This window comes from Nannobrachium achirus (assembly GCF_963921795.1).
Source record: "Nannobrachium achirus genome assembly, chromosome: 12".
Taxonomy (NCBI): Eukaryota; Metazoa; Chordata; class Actinopteri; order Myctophiformes; family Myctophidae; genus Nannobrachium; species Nannobrachium achirus.
In genome coordinates, this window is record NC_137832.1 from 36,826,768 (window position 1) to 36,844,051 (window position 17,284).

Consider the following 17,284-nt stretch of genomic DNA (forward strand, 5'->3'; position numbering starts at 1 on the left):
TACTGTCTGTGACTTAGTGCATTTCTCGGTACCAAGGAATGGTCGGCTGCTGCTTCCTGAGATAATGTTTTTGTTCTGTATTTGCGCCACCATTCTATCACATTCTGATCCTATTATAGATCTGTTAAACCAGAGTTTCTCAAATTGGATTCTAGGGACTTTTTGGGTTCCTTTAAGGGGATCTAAATTGACCCATACAAGTCTGTAACTAACAGCATACAAATGGAACCAAATGGTACAAGTCTGTAACTAACAGCATACAAATGGAACCAAATGGACCCTAACGGGTCCATTTGGTTCCATTTGTATACTGTCAGAGTTAAGGGGAGACCTTGAAATGTAAAAGTTTGAGAAACACTGGGTTAAACAATGAATCCTGAAAAGATGTGAAACAAAATGTCATGTGCTTACACTTGAACATAATATTTAAAACCAATATGACCTCCATCCATAAATCAACTGTCAACTGTAATTCTCTGTTTGTTATAACAACTTTTCAATGTTCAATTCAAATACCTCTCGACATTGTTTACTATACTTATGACTCCTGCCTGCCTGTCATGTTTCACTCCGAAATAAACCTCATGATATGGAAGTTACATAGCCTACTCTTGAAATGCTGTTTCACTGTTTTAAAAAAAAAATGGAAACTGGTGCTGAGGAAAGACTACAGACTACAGGCCTAAAATATTCCAGCAATATTATGGTATAATGTATGTCTGTCTATTAAATAACTATTTACAAACAAAGATGTGGGTGGTGTTGTTATTTCACAAAATCTTTAAAGTAATTAACAGATTATTGAAAAAAAGTAAAGGGTATCCTATTTCTAACTCTTAGAATAATTTGTATAGCTTAGCTGAATTTTAGTTCACATATTCTGTAGGTAATCTTTCAATATTGATTCCCAGGTGGTCAAGCATGGAGCTACCATCCACCTATTTTCAATCAAGACATAGACCTGAAGGCTGGATCTGTGTCACTTTAGATTTTAACCATTATTTTATACTTTAGCTATTGAAAAAAGCAGATATACAATCACTTGTGGATCTGCTCTTTTTGAAAAATCATTAACATTTGTGCAATATATATATATATATATATATATGGGCCTATATTTTAAAGCAAACTTTGGTAACTCAATCTTTGCTTCTGGGGTTCCCTTTAACAACATATTTTCAGATGGGAGTCCAAAGCCAAATAGTACATATTCTTCTTCTTTGGGGTCCTAGACATGCAAAGGTTTAAGAACCACTGATCATAGAAACTTGTTTCTTTTTTTTAAAACCTTTTTAGAAGACATTTTGAAGAATCGGCTTTGATTGATTGATTGAAGGCTTTATTAGAAGTTTGCATAGGAAAATGTACAGATTCATGACGGTACAGTTCACTGGTACAAGGTCTACTAAAAGGAGATCCATGAAAAGACTAAGCTTATTTCAACAGGAAACCATTTAAGTATCTCATATAACATTGAATGACAGACAAATAGAACACAGTACTATGCAGTAGATATAAAGAAAAGGAAAAAAAAAAGAAAACAGTAAGTCTAAACAAACAGTAAACAGGCTATATACAAGGAAGGGGCAGGGGAGGGGAGGGTTGGGCTAGGTTTTTACCAGTTGCGAACGGCTGCTGCCTGTAAGTGGTTTTTCAGGGCAATTTTAAAGGATGCTAGTGATCCACACCTTTATGGCCTTCGGTAAGGCATTCCACATTTTTGTGGTATAGCAGAAGCCTCAATGAAATGCAGTGCTTAGAGTCGTACGTGGGGTGGCACTGTAGCAAATACATAACATTATGAGCCGCAGTCCTCATCTCTTGCGCGTGTTTTCCTTGAGCACTGCTCGCATCTCCGTTTCCCAGGCAACACACAAGCGACAACAAAACTGGAGGCAGAGGTAACGTTTAGGTGTTAAAAGTAACCCTTGGACCGCAAACGAGGACACGGTTAGTCAAACATCGGTTTTGTTAAGCGATGGGCATTCAGTAAATGCATGTAGGTAACGGCTCGCATGCTTGCTTTGACTTATCCGCCAACTTTGTGATTGTGAATGAGTTTTACCCCAAATAAGCATGAGATGCCAGTGTCCAGAGCGCGGAACGTCTTCAAATGCACTAGTTAGGTGGCGTCCAATAACTAAACTAAACTAAGATCGCGTTTATTCGGCATCTCCAGTCGTCGATCATGGGCGAGGTGCATGTCAGGGTGGCGGTTCGAATCCGTCCCTTGCTGCCCAAAGAGATCCTCCACAATCATCAGGTGTGCGTGAGAGTCATCCCGAACAGCACGCAGGTGATGCTCGGCACGGACAGGGACTTCTCTTTCGACCATGCCTTTGGACCAGCTGTCAGCCAGGATGCCTTCTATGAGTCCTGCGTCCAGCCGCTGGTTCGATCTCTCGTCGAGGGCTACAATGCAACGGTGTTTGCCTATGGACAAACCGGGTCGGGCAAGACATACACACTGCATGATGGTATGTATGACCTTAGCCTTGATACAAGACCTGTAAGGTCAAACACTTCTGTCTGACTTCATTGCTAATCTGACTAGCAAAAGCTTTTACTTGAGCCAAATGTTGGTTTTGTTCCCATGTTTAGTATTGAGGGAAAAGGGGACTGGACTAGGTTTAGGCCCCTAGGGACACCAGTCAATGATGGGCTAGTTTAGGGGTTAAGTAACAAGTTATACACAATTGTGTAGTTTCACACTGATTTGTTTATATCATTTCAAAACGATTGAATAATTGCCACAGCCAGGGACATGCAGAGAATGTTAGAGAGGCAGAGGCTGAAAATATAGAAGATAGCAGACCTCCAAGCTCACAACGCGTCGCGCTGCGACATGTTGAGAGCTTGGAGGTCGGCTATTTTTGGTGCTTGATACTATACTGAACTAAGCATTTAATCAAGTCTCGAGATGTGGCGTTAGCGTTACGGTATGAATTTCTACACAGAGCGATGAGATTATTTCAACATAAGATGCTGTATTCAATTTCAGGAGTGTTTGGACAGGGCACTTTTCTTGAATGCTGCCTTCAGGTATGGCATGGAAAGAGGACATTTGCATTTCCTTCACCACGGTAAAAACGGCATTCATGGTCTGGAGAGGGCACTTTTATGATGTGCATGTGCCTGGCCACGGCAATTAAACACATTTGCAGCCCTAGTTAAGTTACTTTCCACTCCTGTCTCTCTGGTGTCCCCCATACAGAGGAAGGCATGGGCATATTGGGGCGCCTGGCCTACGATGTGTTCACGGGGCTGAAGGGGGAGCAGGCCACGGTGACCATGTCCTACATGGAGCTGTACAGGGAGGAGCTCAGGGACCTGCTGGAGCTGCACACCGACCACAAGGAGCTGCACATCAGAGAGGATGACAGGGGCAACACAGGTAATCTATCTACCCCAGTGGTGTAGATCAGGGGTCCTCAACCTTTTCATGCCAAGGACCCCTTAGTCGAGAGAGAGATGAAGCAGGGACCCCCACAACCCATAGATACCATATAGTTTCATCGTTTGACAGCACAATCACCAGTGTATTTTGGATTCATGTCAATTAGTATTTTCAGATATTTAACCACCTGAACCGTCAATACTTAAAGTTGTACCATGTAACTTTTTTTATAAAACAAATCTTAAAATTGTCCTAACTGTTAAATCGCTAAAGTTTTAGAACACCCACTCCGTTATTTTCAGCTTCTGAAGCCTTCTCTTTATATGTTTTCTATGATCCTGGCCGTGGACCGGATTTCGCGCCAAAATGACGTAATCTGCATCATCTGTATACGTTGTGTATACGTTGCCCAATCACATCGCCGATCATGCACACATGGTACACTACCGGCCAATCACAGCGCATCTTGAAGTGGGGTCGCCATATTTGTAGTCGCCCGTGTGTCTCTTTACTCAAAAGGTAATCTCGCCTACCAGGCAGGGTGAAGTAGTCCGTTTCTCCGGAATGCCTGAACGCACAGGAACCAGGGACCCCTCTAAAGATAGCTCTCGGCGTTGTGGAGGCAGACGCGGGGGTGTGAAGGTACGAAAAACGGGTGAAAGACGCGAACGCGACCGCGGTTTGCTATAGGGCTACTGACCACTAGTTGAGCATCTTACACAGTATAGCTTTAATGAACTTGACCTTTCACTCTGTACTTGAACGTGTACCTTTTCCCCTCTACACCAAACCTATTTGCAGAAAATAGCCGATCTACAAGCTCACTATGCCTTTCGCTGCGAGGTGTTGTGAGCTTGTAGATCTGCTATTTTTGGCTTAAGTTCTCAGAATATGGACGCTAGGGTTCAAGTGGTTAAAGGAGAAAAAAAGCTTCTATCACACAAAGATTTGGAGGACCCCCTGTAGTAACGCCGAGGACCCCCTAGGGGTCCCGGACCCTCTGTTGAAGACCCTTGGTGTAGATCATCTTTTTGTGCCCAAGGCACACCGATTATGGCAAGTAAAAATCTCAAGACTAGCAAAAATAGCAGATACACACGCTCACAGTGCGTCGCAATGTATGTGCTCTTGTAGATGGGATATTTACTGTAATCGTGTAGATGGGATATTTACTGTAATCGTGTAGATGGGATATTTACTGTAATCGTGTAGATGGGATATTTACTGTAATCGTGTATTTGTGTATTTTGGAGACCAGTTGTCCAACTGCTTTTTTCTAGTTCTAATAGTGCGTGTGTGCGTGTGTGCGTGTGTGCGTGTGTGCGTGTGTGCGTGTGTGTGTGTGTGCGTGCGTGCGTGCGTGCGTGCGTGCGTGCGTGCGTGCGTGCGTGCATGCGTGTGTGTGTGTTCCAGTGGTTGCGGGACTGAAGGAGATGTTGGTTAGCTCAGTGGAGGAGCTCCTCAGCATCCTGGACACAGGGAACGCCCTTCGCCATACCGGCACCACGCGAATGAACGAGCGCTCCAGCCGTTCGCACACCATCCTCACCCTGCAGGTGACCAAGCACTGCCATGGCAGCGTCGCCACCTCCTCAAACACCGTCTGCTTGTCAAAGCTCCACCTGGTGGACCTGGCCGGCTCCGAGCGCGCCAGCAAAACAGGCAACACCGGGATCCGTCTGAAAGAGTCCGCTCACATCAACACGGACCTCCTGGCACTGGGCAACGTCATCCGAGCCCTCACGGACCCCGGGCGAAATCGCAGGGAATCTCACGTTCCGTTCCGTGACGCCAAAATAACTCGCCTTCTACGCGATTCGCTGGGAGGCAGCGCCCACACGCTGATGGTGGCGTGTGTCAGTCCGTCCCACCACAGCGTGGCCGAGACCCTGAGCGTGCTGCAGTTTGCCTCGAGGGCGCGTCATGTGCGCAACCGTCCTGGGAAGACCTGCGCCATTACCTGGGACCCGGGAGTGGCTCGTCGAGGGGAGCTGGAGCATGAGGTCCAGACACTACGAGAAGCCCTCAAAGACAAGGGGAGGGAACTGGACGCTGTGAGGGGGAAGGAGGAGGTCCTCTCCCAACAGGCCATTCAGATGGACAGAGAGTTGGACCCAGAGGAGGCGCAAGCCCAACACATCACCATAGTGCAGCTCAGACGAGAGCTCAACAGATGCCAGGTACGGTATGACACACAGATTGCTGCTTTTATTGAATAAACCAAAAAATTGCAGAATATCAAAACAGGTAATGTAGGGAGAAGTGCACAGAGTCTGTCTCCACCAGTCTCTCCTAAAGACTGGAAGATTTGTATAATTCTCTCTTTTGTTACTTGAGTCTTGAATTTGGTCAAGGATCATTATTTCAAAGTAGTAGCTCCTACGGTACAAATCAAATCAAGTTGTATAAACAAGATAGTCTAAATGTTAGTCTGTTGACTTGGAGCAGGTAATAAAGGTTCTCTCTCTCTCTCTCTCTCTCTCTCTCTCTCTCTCTCTCTCTCTCTCTCTCTCCCTCTCCCTCTCTCTCAGGAGGCTCTAGCCATAGATGAGCAGGTGTTTGTGCAGAAAGAGGACGAGCTGAGGCAGATTCAGAGGGAGATGCAGAAACTCGTTCAACATAGCAAAATACAACTCCAGGCCTTAGAACAAGAGAAGGAGCGCACACGCATACAGGTGAGATGGACAACATATCGCACAAAAGGTACATAACAGGGTAGACTGTACAGCTACGTAAAATTCAAAGAAACATTTCCTACATTGATTGATTGATTGATTGTTTTATTAGACAAAAAATGGAGAACAGTACAAGTATATTCAATACAATAGAAATGTAGTACAGTACAGGAACATCCCAAATAAGTCCTTTTACAGTCTTTTTTTATGTTGGAATTCCTTGGTATTCAATTCATGGAAATAACAAATAGCAAGCAAAGAAAACATTCAGTAATATTGCAGTTATAAACAACACTATATGTACAGGATAGAGGAAACAAGGGGGTGGGGCTAAGGTTCTTCTCGCCTGTCCATGGGAGAAGTGATAACTACCTCCGTCTCTGGCCTCCTGAAAGAAGTTTTCAGGGCAGTTTCGAAGGATGCCAGCGATGCCAACATGACACAGTCCTAACAACACACATCCACTGGTTTTGATTTCAGACTGAGCAAATGGTGGAGCAGCAGATACTCATCGATCGCCTCCGCGACAACCTCATGACCTCCAAAGTGACGTCACTAGAGGAGGGGGTTTCCGGGAAGTTGGCCAAGAGGCCTCACAGTGTCCCACTCCTCAGACACAGCTGTGGCCATGGGCCTGCCAGAAATGTAGGTGACTGGTGACTGCCCCAGAACTGTGTTTGTGTGTGGGTATTCAAAAGTACATGTCTTTAAAATTGTGTTATTACAAACTCCTCATTGATTTACATGTGTGTGTTTGTGTGCATGCGTGCGTGCATGTGTGTGCCGTGCGTATGCTTGCGTGCATAGATCCACACCAGTCCTCCGGCCTATTCTTTAGAGCGGGTGATGGCAGCATTTAAGATGCGTGGTCAACTTCTGCTGGCTGAGGTTGAAGAGAAAGACGAGGTGTACTGCCCATTCATAACCCAGCAGGAGAAACTGATCCACGGCGATCAAGGGGAGGAGGAGGAGGAGGTCAACGAGGAGGGAGGAATGGGCTTTAGGTGAGAAGCTCGACTATGTGAAGGCACACAGTAAAATCCAGAGGGTTGATTTAGCCCTGAGAGTGTTCAAAATCAAATGGAACAAAATGGGCTCGTAAAAGTAGGATAGGAGTTTAGGGGTTCAGTGATTTCCTCAAGGACACTTCGACATGATTCCAGAAGGAGCCGTGCCTGAATGATGATTCCCAGGAGGCCTCCCACAGAGATAGCCAGGTTTCTGAACGTTGTGTCCCCATGTCCCCATTTTTATTTCCATTTTATGCTCTCTCTAAATATACAATGGTTTTACCAATATCTTACAATAGGAAAAGCACTTTCATACAGTGATAGTCACTTGAGGTTTATGATCCTTATGTGTTTCTGTTTTCATTTCAGCAGTCTAATCTGCTGTATATGATGTTTTAACAGACGTTCTCTAAACCGGACATGGACCTGCCGACAGAATCCGAGCCAGAAACATAACAACACTTTGCTGGAGCAACAGTCCCAGAACAGAATGAAGTTACCTCTGCAGCCCCAGTCAGCCACAGGTACTTGTGGATGTTTTTTGAGTCTGTTCTAGTGTAAGAAGAATATCTCACCAGGCCACCTTTTGTCTCCCTAATTTATCATCATCATAAAGTTGCCATGGTTTCTGTTTGAACTTGATTTGCTACTCCTCCCACTGTCACTGAACTGTGTACTTGTGTTTTTCTGATAGAATTGATATTAATGTATTACTACAAATTGTTTTCCTATTTATTTATTTTTATCTCACAAACCATTGGAGTTGTAGTAGGTTCAAGCTGATTTACCCCCAAATCCCCAAAAGATGAATGCATTGTCTATCCATGTCAAATCGCATTGAGGGGCGTCTGCAGAACACAGTGCCAAAAGTATTTTGACTTTAACCCATAGCCCCCTATGGGTTAAAGTCAAAGACACAAATGCAAATGTTGATTGGGCTCGTCTTCACCAAAAGTGCTTTCTCTTCTGAACATAGGGGCACCACAAATGCAAAACGTTTAACCATATGTCATAGAAACGCTAATTCCCCCCACGTATTCCCCTAGTCATGATGTCATCGCGACTTGCATCGGGACTCACCACGCTTTGCAATTTAGAAAAATGGTTTAGGTGTTTCATTTATTATTATTTATCGTTCTTTTCTTATTTCTTTCTTCTCAGCAACCGAGGAGATCAGTGCTGAAAGTTGCAGTCTGAGGGAGGCAGACCTTAATGCCAGCATCATTCAGAGGAGAATCCAAGAGCTGTCAATCAACATGCGTATGAAAGAGGAGCTCATGCAAGAGCTGGACAAAACTGGTGTGTGTGTGTATGTGTGTGCATATGTGTGTGTGTGTGTGTGTGTGTGTGCGTGCCCTCGTGTGTGTCTTGTGTGTATGTTTGTGGGTGTGTCTGTATAGTAAGTACATGATGCATTTGTTCACTAATGCCTACTGGCTTGATTGAAATGTCATTCTAAACAAAGTACATATTTATCTACCTGGTATGGCTGTTTCATCTGAGAAAAATATATATTGTCAATGTCATGTATTTCTGTGGGTTTCCCCTATCTGTCTCTGGCTGTCACCGTCTTTGCCTGCTTGTGCTGAATATGGTGTGTAGAACATAATGCATAGTAAAATCCTGACTTCAATTTTTAAAAACATCTGTTTAGATTTTTTCGTTGGGTATTCACGCAGCGCTGCGAGCTTCTACATCTGCTTATTTTTGAAAGAATATATATTTAAAAATATATACAGGGTATATATTTAAAAAATAAATCTTGAGAAATTGTGAAAATTGCTGATTTAGACAGCATTTGTAGAAACAGCCTCAGGTCTTTAATTTGTTCAAATAATAACAAAGATTTTTGGCGTGTATCTGTAATCCAGACAAAGTTCCGATCTGGTCTGGATCAAAACCTTTGCGCTGGAACTTGTTCTACCGTGTGTTCTCATAGTGTGTGTGTGTGTGTGTGCGTGCGTGCCTGCGTGCGTGCGTGCGTTTGCACGTGACAGGCGAGGAGGCTGAGGCAGCAGAGCGGCGCGGCAGGCAGGCTGGCGGAGGAGGCACGCTGGCCAGGCTGTCCCTGCAGAGCCAGCAGGCACGGGCAGAGCTCCACCGCAGCCTGCAGCACATGAAACTGCAGCGGCTGCAACTCCAGCACAGCCTCCGACCGCAGAGCGAGGTCAGGGACACCACCGCACCGCTGCTGGACAACCACAGCACGGTCGGTACTACAAACACAAACCTCACTAGGCCTGTTACAACTATTACATAATCGTCTGATCACGATTATTTGACATAGTCGCAATTATTTTGTCGTAATCGTCATAGTCGTTTACAATTACATGTTGAAAAATGTTAATAATTTGTATTTTCAAACATTTCAAACATAGTAGAAATAGCAGATCTACAAGCTCACAACGCGTTGTGAACTTGTAGATCGGCTATTTCCACTATCAATGTTATTTTTTTAAGTATAAAGTTGTTAAATATGTCATTTAATTGTATATTTAGGTTATTGTCATATCTGCCATGTGCAACTTCAAAGCCTACAAGCCAAAGAGAAATGTAATTGTCAACGACAGAAACACAATTAAATCGTTAATCGCAATTATTTGAGTGACAATTAATCTTCATGTAAAATGTCATAATCGTGCATGTCAGCCCTAAACCTCACCCTGCAAAAACATCCGACCGTACTGTATGCTTGCCTTGACTTACTCAGCAGTCCCATAGCACTTCATTTGAATTAGTGAGAGACGGTCGCTGTCGAAATGAAATATGTCTGGTAATGGTTTATTGCTTCCGTTTGCAGGATCTGGCTGTAGAGGACCTGACAGTCTGCCAACGGAGCCCGACTGAAGACTCGGAAGAAAAGGTCTGTGTGGAGGCAGTCCAACATTTTAAACTTTGCACAAAATCATAACTTGCTTTCATCCACTTCCAACCTGGCATCCCAATTTTGGCCAAGTCATTATACTGTAAAAGTATATATATATATATATATATATATATATATATATATATATATATATATATGTTACAGTTAGATTGGGTAACTCAGTTAGACCATGGTAAGAGCACTCGTTTTGTCGTTCACCACACACCAATCACCACCAGATGGCGACAACAGCCATTCACTAGTGTAGGCGCTGACGTCACTCGTTTGCGACTCTCTTTCCTTGTTTACTAGCCTAGCTCGGCTGTGTTTAGCCATTAGCTTACTATGCCTAACTCTAACCCTAACCCTAACCTTAACCTCAGTAAAACTATGCCTAACCCTAACCCTAACCCTAACCTCCGTGGGGTGAGGCGCTAATATTCCTGCCGACGCTACGTTGTTGTGGCTCAAAACGACTGCGTGTTCCGCCCCGCGCCGCACAACGAGTGCTCCGTTTCTTGATCTAACCGTTTCTCTATCTAACCGTGACATATATATATATATATATATATTATTTTTTTTTCTTCATTCATTGCGAGCTTGCAGGTCGTCTATTTACACTATCGCCTCACGAGAAGTATAGCATGTGTGACTGTGTGTGTATTAGGGCATTAACGACTTGACTCAGTAAAAAGTTGAGTTGAAGTCGGCTTTATCATTTGATGACGTCATCACATCACACACGACCCCCCAAACGGGTCCCCAAATGATTAACTTAATGTGAAACATTGTTTTCTCACTCAACAGTAAACAAACCAACATACAGTTTAAGTGTATGGAGGGTATCTGCACATTTCTAAAGTGACAATTTAAGGACATTTTAATACCTCTAAAATGACAAATTAAACATTGTCCGAATTGTCAAATATATAGAGGCAGAAATTGTGAAAATAGCAGATCTGCATGCTCACAACGCCTCGCGTTGCGAGCTATTTTCACAATAGAAATATAGATTATAGTACCTGTAATAGATTTCTTTTTTTTTTCAACTTCGCCTTTCGGACTTTCTCTGGTGGAAGTCGACTTGTGTAATGAAGTCGACTGAGTCGACTTGTCGACTTTTCCGTTAATGCCCTAGTGTGTATGTACACGTGTGCGGTGTCTCAGCCTCAAGACGGGGTTCCAAGGAAAAAGGGTTGGGAGCACACTGGTCTAATTGGTGTGTGTGTGGTGCTGGTGCAGGACCAGCAGAGTGTGTGGCTGGAGGAGGAGGAGGAGCGGGCCTTGCAGAGGAGAGCAGAGCTGCAGGAGCTGGAGGAGGAGCTGAGGAGCAGGGAGGAGGTGCTGCAGCGCAGGGACCACTGTCTGCAGCAGAGACACAGGCTGGAGATCAAGAGGCTACGCTCCAGTCAGGTGTGTGTGTGTGTGTGTGTGTGTGTGTGTGTGTGTGTGTGTGTGTGTGTGTGTGTGGGGGGGGGGGGGGGGGGGGGGGTGTGTGTGTGTGTGTGTGTGTGTGTGTGTGTGTGTGTGTGTGTGTGTGTGTGTGTGTGTGTGCTTGCGTGCACGCGCGTGGAGGAAACTTTAGGGCATAGCAAGTACAAATCAGGGCATAGAATCAGGCTATCTCTGTATTAAAGATAGCCTGTACCTTTGACCCTAGCGTAGAGGAAGCTTTTATGACCAAGGTCATTAAATACCAACCACTCCTCCTACACCTTCTCAGAGCTTGGCTATAGGTTCAGAGTATAGGTTCAGACAATTAGTTTTTATATTCGGCAACCTAGATAATACTCACTAGAGCTGAGATACCCGACCAAAAACCTGTGGGGCCCGACAAGCCCGACGGGCTCGGGCTCTGGGAGGACGCATTTCCATAATAAATTGTCGGATGTCGATTCGGGTCGGACATATTTTTGATATAGCCTCTGCCTACCTATGACATGCATCATGCACTCTCTCTCATGATGCTTGCAGCGTGCAATTCCTGTGTGTGTGTGGCACTGTGTGTGTGTGTGTGCTGCTCCCGCTAATGCTGCAGCCGGAGACATAACTCTGACCATGGAGAAAAGTCCCACGCTGAGGTAAACGTGTTGTTGTGGTTTGGAAGTGGTGTGTGCTGAATGGAGCTCCTAGCTTGTGTTCCCACTACTGTCTGTCCCTTGCATTGGATGTTTATTTTTCGGCGCTGTTGTGTGCAGTCGCAGTGGACTGTGCCAGCCTCGTCCGTCCGTCCGTCCGTTCAACACACATCACATCACCCAAGTAAATCCTGGCTTATACAAGTTCTTCATCACGGCGTGTTCTGTGCCAAAAGTGGCTCACTCATCTGCAAGCTCACAGCGCCTCCGCGACGCGTTGTGAGCTTGTAGAGCTGCTATTTTTTTGGAATACCCATGCATTGAAGGAAGCATGAGGTTTGTCCGTTGTCTCCCCAGGCGCGGCAGAGGGAGAGCAGAGCCCAGGATTACATAGGCAATTGGCACTGGGTGAAAATGGGTTACAAAATCGTGGGATAAAAATTATAAAGAAAAAATACATCGACGTAGCCTACTATTTAAACACTTTCACAAGCCACAGTGTGGCTTAATATTCACATTAAGGTTAACAAGCAGGCACACTGCACTCACTTATACACATAGAGGACTAATTTGCTTATTGTATCATAAAGACATATGCCATGATTTGTGTGTGTGTGTGTGTGTGTGTGTGTGTGTGTGTGTGTGTGTGTGTGTGTGTGTGTGTGTGTGTGTGTGTGTGTGTGTGTGTGTGAGAGTGAGTGAGTGAGTGAGTGAGTGAGTGAGTGAGTGAGTGAGTGAGTGAGTGAGTGAGTGAGTGAGTGAGTGAGTGAGTGAGTGAGTGAGTGAGTGAGTGAGTGAGTGAGTGAGTGAGTGAGTGTGTCCGTGTGCGTGCACGCGTGCAAGGTTCTTAATAATGTTAGAAATTAATACATTTAATTAACAAATAAAAATACTCAGCACGTTTTTTTGCAGGCTCTGAGTCGAGACCAGTCGCTCTTATCTGATGAGTTGCGCTCCCTGGAGAAGCAGCTAGAGGGCAGCAGCGCAGCGAGGCAGGCTGTAGGAGTCACTGCAGGGGAGCTGGAGAAGGAGAGAGATGTGCTCATACAGAGGAGAGATGCTCTAGACCTGCAGCTTAGAGATGGCAGGCTGCTCACTGCACAGGTTAGAAAGAGAGTGTGTGTGTGTGTGTGTGTGTGTGCGTGTGCGTGCGTGACACGCGTGCGTGACACGTGTGTATGAGAGAGAGAGAGAGTGCTTGCATGTTTGTGTGCAAGTGTGTGTGACTGACTTTTAGTTTGGCAAGGATTTTGAAAAGTAATCTATTATCTTACTGTGCATTTATACGCATGTGTTGTTCATAAGAATACATCTACAGTAAAGCAGGGATCTTCAACGTTTTCAAGCCAAGGACCCCTTATTTGAGAGATAGACGAAGCAGGGACCCCCACAACCTTTTCATAGATTCCATATAGTTTCATCGTTTAACAGAACAATCATTAGTGTATTTTGGATTCATGTCAATTTGTGTCTTCAGATATTTAACCACTTGAACTGTCAATACTTAATAAACGTGACCTTTCACTCTGTACTTAGTCTGCTCTTTTTCCCATCTACACCAAACTACTTTGGTGATATCTGATCTACAAGCTCACAACGCCTCGTGCTGCGAGCCGCTGTGAGCTTATAGATCGGCTATTTTTGGCAAAGGTTCTCAGAATATGGAGTTAGAGTGGTTAATATAAAAAAGGGGGGAAAGGTTCTATCACTCAGTTTTGGAGGACCCCCTGTGGTAACTCTGAGGACCCCCTAGGGGTCCTGGACCCCCCTGTAGAAGACCCCTGATCTAAAGTATGTTTATACTAGCGCACTCATGGCTAAGCTTCCGAATTCCCATGTATGTGTGTGTGCGTGTGTGTCTGTGTGCATGCGTGTGTCCAGGAGGAGCATACCCTCCTTCAGCTGGATGAAGCCGTAGAGGCACTGGACTCTGCCCTGGAGTTTAAGAACCGCTCCATAGTGAACAGACAGCAGCAGCTGTCAATCACCTGTCAGTCACACAGTACTGAACCCGCCCAACTCTGTGACGTCATCATGAAACTGAGAGAGCTCTCGCTGCCTGAGGCCTCAGAGCTGCTGGTGCAATACTTCAACAAGGTCAGATAGGATACACACACGTCACGCACATGCACACATTGGCTCTTTCACATACTTTTTTTTCAGCGACCAACTTTCTGAACACTTAACAAGATTACAAAGTACTTTACCAAGAAATGAAATAGAAATAATTCAATAGAACAGCAATAATAATAACTAGTCCTTGCCCGTTCGAACTTATGTGCTCCAAATTATGTGTAGTTTGGGTTATGGGGTGTGCAGAGTAAATGAGGGATTTAACCCTTTCAGTGCCCAGAATCACCACTAGTGGGCGCCCAATGGCCATAGAATCCACCATAGACATATGCTGTATATGCACAAGCCCTGCGCAGCCATGATGCGCCTGAACACTTTCCTTTGTGCATGAACAGAAACAGAATGAAGTTAGCTTGAAGTTAGCTATTGGCTACCAAGCATTTTAGAAGCCCTATTTTCGGCGATTTAGCCGTGATTAAACCTTGCACACCTCATGGATATGCATGGAACAGAGAAAATGAGCTCTAAAGATCCTGGATTGCATTGGAGTGGATGGCAAATATCGGCGGCGCGACGCTCTCGCGGGCCGTGTAAACAGATGACGGCCGGCGGCCCAGCTCGAAAAAATAAATAAAAATTATATATATATATTTTTTTTTCCCGAGTCTCAGAAGTAATGTTGGACACTGTTTAGTATCAGTGATGTCTGATCATATCAGACAGATATCGGACAGACAGACATTCGGCCGTTTATTAGTAGGATAAAGCACAATAAGATAAAACACAAATGCAAATAAATGATTAAGACAAACAATCCACACTCAGCATTTTTTATTTACCAGCAGTCTCATCCATTTGAAGTATTCATTCATTCATATTGTGTATTCAGGTTCATGTTTTTCTATATCTTTTGGTGGAATTCGTGATCAATCAGTAATATTAAATAAAGGTGTCGGAGGCAAAATCTTAAGGTGGTAGTGGTTGTGCTTTAATACATGAGTGAACAGGGGAGATGTAACATTGAGTACACACAGGCCTGTGGTACAGTACAGTCATTCTGCCACAAGCACAAGGAATCCGACCGTAGTTATACTGTCATGTTACAAGGACAACATAATGTACTGTAAATAAGGTCACATATAATCAATCATAATAACATAATATAACTAGTCCTTACCCGTTCAAAGATATGAGCTCCGAAATGATGTGCAGTGTGTGGGTTATGGGGTGTGCACTGTGCACACAGTATATGAGGGATGGAAAGTAACTTTAACTGGTGCTTGCATGATAATATGTAGGAGCATCAATGTAAGAAATACCTGTTTCGTTTAATGGCTATAGAGATACTGTGTGTCGATCTGCATGATTTTTGGACAACATCTGTAACAGGGCCAGACAACCCCCCCCCCCCCCCCCCCCCCCACACACACACACACACACACACACACACACACACACACACACACACACACACACAGAGCTGGTTAAACATTTTGCCTCATGCTAGATGCAGAATAGATATGCCTCATGCTAGATGCAGAATAGATACCATAAAAATGCTAATATACAGCATATGATTTGTGAAAGTGACAAACGGGCTTCACAGTTGTGTCAGGTGTGTTCATATGCTAATGGTGATGCGATTTCAGATCAATTGCTCCAGCCACTGAGGAGAAACGCTGTGACAGACACTCAGACACTCAGACAGACAGACACTCACTCAGACATTTGGAAAATTATATGTTTGATATCTTCCTCACTCTCTGCCTCCTGCCCTGCCCTGCCATCCCTCCTCCCTCCCTCTTCCACCACCACCACCACCACCTCCCTTTTCTTTAGGTGGTGCATCTCCGTGAAGAGGAGCGCCATCTCCGGTTGCATTGTGAAGAGCTCCAGCTGCAGGCCTGGGAGCAAGACAAAGTGCTCAGGGAGATGGAGGCTGCCCTGCAGCGCGTGGCCCTGGAGACGGACCGTAGGCTCACCCAGCAGCACCGAGAGCACCAGGGCACCATTCAACTACTGCTGCAACAATTTACAGGTGAGGAAAGGCATTAGGGGTGGGCGACTGGGCGATATGGTGATAAATACAATGTCTCCACGATATGCCTTTTCAGAGATATCGTATCGTGATACAATGAGGGAGCCTTGTAAAAAATCCTGTTGAATTATTAATACAGAGATTCATTGCAGAATTCATTTAAACCTGCATTTTTTGTCTAAATCAGTAGTTCTCAAACTTTCAAATGTCATGGTCTCCCCTTAACAAATGAAACCAAATGTGTGCGTGTGCGCATGCGTGTGTGTGTGTGTGTGTGTGTGTGTGTGTGTGTGTGTGTGTGTGTGTGTGTGTGTGTGTGTGCGTGTGCGTGTGCGTGTAGAAGGCAGGTCCGCAGAAAAGGATGAGACCCTCCAGGCTCGAGTACAGCAGCTGGAGAAAGAGTTGTTTTTCTACAAGAGCTCTAGTCGTCAGCTGAAGAAGAAAGTGAGAGAGCTGCTGAATGACCCTCAGCTTTCCCGGCCGCTGCCTGCCACTGCACCGCCCTCACTCCAACAGACACGGCCCGAGTCGTCACACACAGACACACCCAATATGCAGGTACACACAACCAGAACAAGCAGCCAACAGACGCCTGCTGAGCGCAGGAAGACACACAAACTCCAGGCAAAGATGAGCCAGGCACCAGCTGACACGGGGCAGACGCACACACAGAGACACAAACATCGCACTTCATGTCCTCCCTCATCTTCTGAGCTCCAAACACACCGAAAATCTAAGATTCTCACATATGCCAGCGTGCATGCTCACACACAGCCTGAAGAAAGGAATGGCGGAGGCCAGAGTGGCGATGGGTTGAAGATGATGCCAGTCTGCTTGCCTCGCAGAGAGCTGAGACAGATCTCCCCGGCAGACCTGCAGGTTGGTGTTAATGCCACGGGGGGGGCGCCATTCTGCAGCGAAGACCACCATAGATTCAATACTTGAGGACTCAATAGAGACGTCCAAAAACATGGACTGTTGATGCAGGTAGCGATATTGCATTCACTAAGACTGGGGCCTTTGGAAGTTTCTGAACTGAAGAGAGGGCCTTGCTATCTTTAAAAAGTAACAGAAAATATTTAAAAACAAATGTTGTATTGTTCATTGGAGTAAAACAAATAATAAGCAAATGTAAGATTCTTGTGAG

The 17,284-nt window shown here is 45.0% G+C and overlaps 1 protein-coding gene across 1 annotated transcript; it reads left to right on the top strand.

Moving 5' to 3' along the window:
• Positions 1-2,188: 2,188 nt before the first annotated feature.
• Positions 2,189-17,082, top strand: LOC308295566 (kinesin-like protein KIF27; the record flags this gene model as incomplete). Its single annotated transcript, XM_080738618.1, has 16 exons — positions 2,189-2,477; positions 3,215-3,394; positions 4,811-5,577; positions 5,929-6,072; positions 6,553-6,717; positions 6,880-7,076; positions 7,485-7,606; positions 8,244-8,381; positions 9,080-9,291; positions 9,883-9,945; positions 11,191-11,361; positions 12,939-13,130; positions 13,908-14,123; positions 15,939-16,137; positions 16,478-16,695; positions 16,912-17,082. The coding sequence occupies 16 exons, from the start codon at positions 2,189-2,191 to the stop codon at positions 17,080-17,082; spliced, it is 3,444 nt and encodes a 1,147-aa protein (XP_080594744.1).
• Positions 17,083-17,284: the final 202 nt, after the last annotated feature.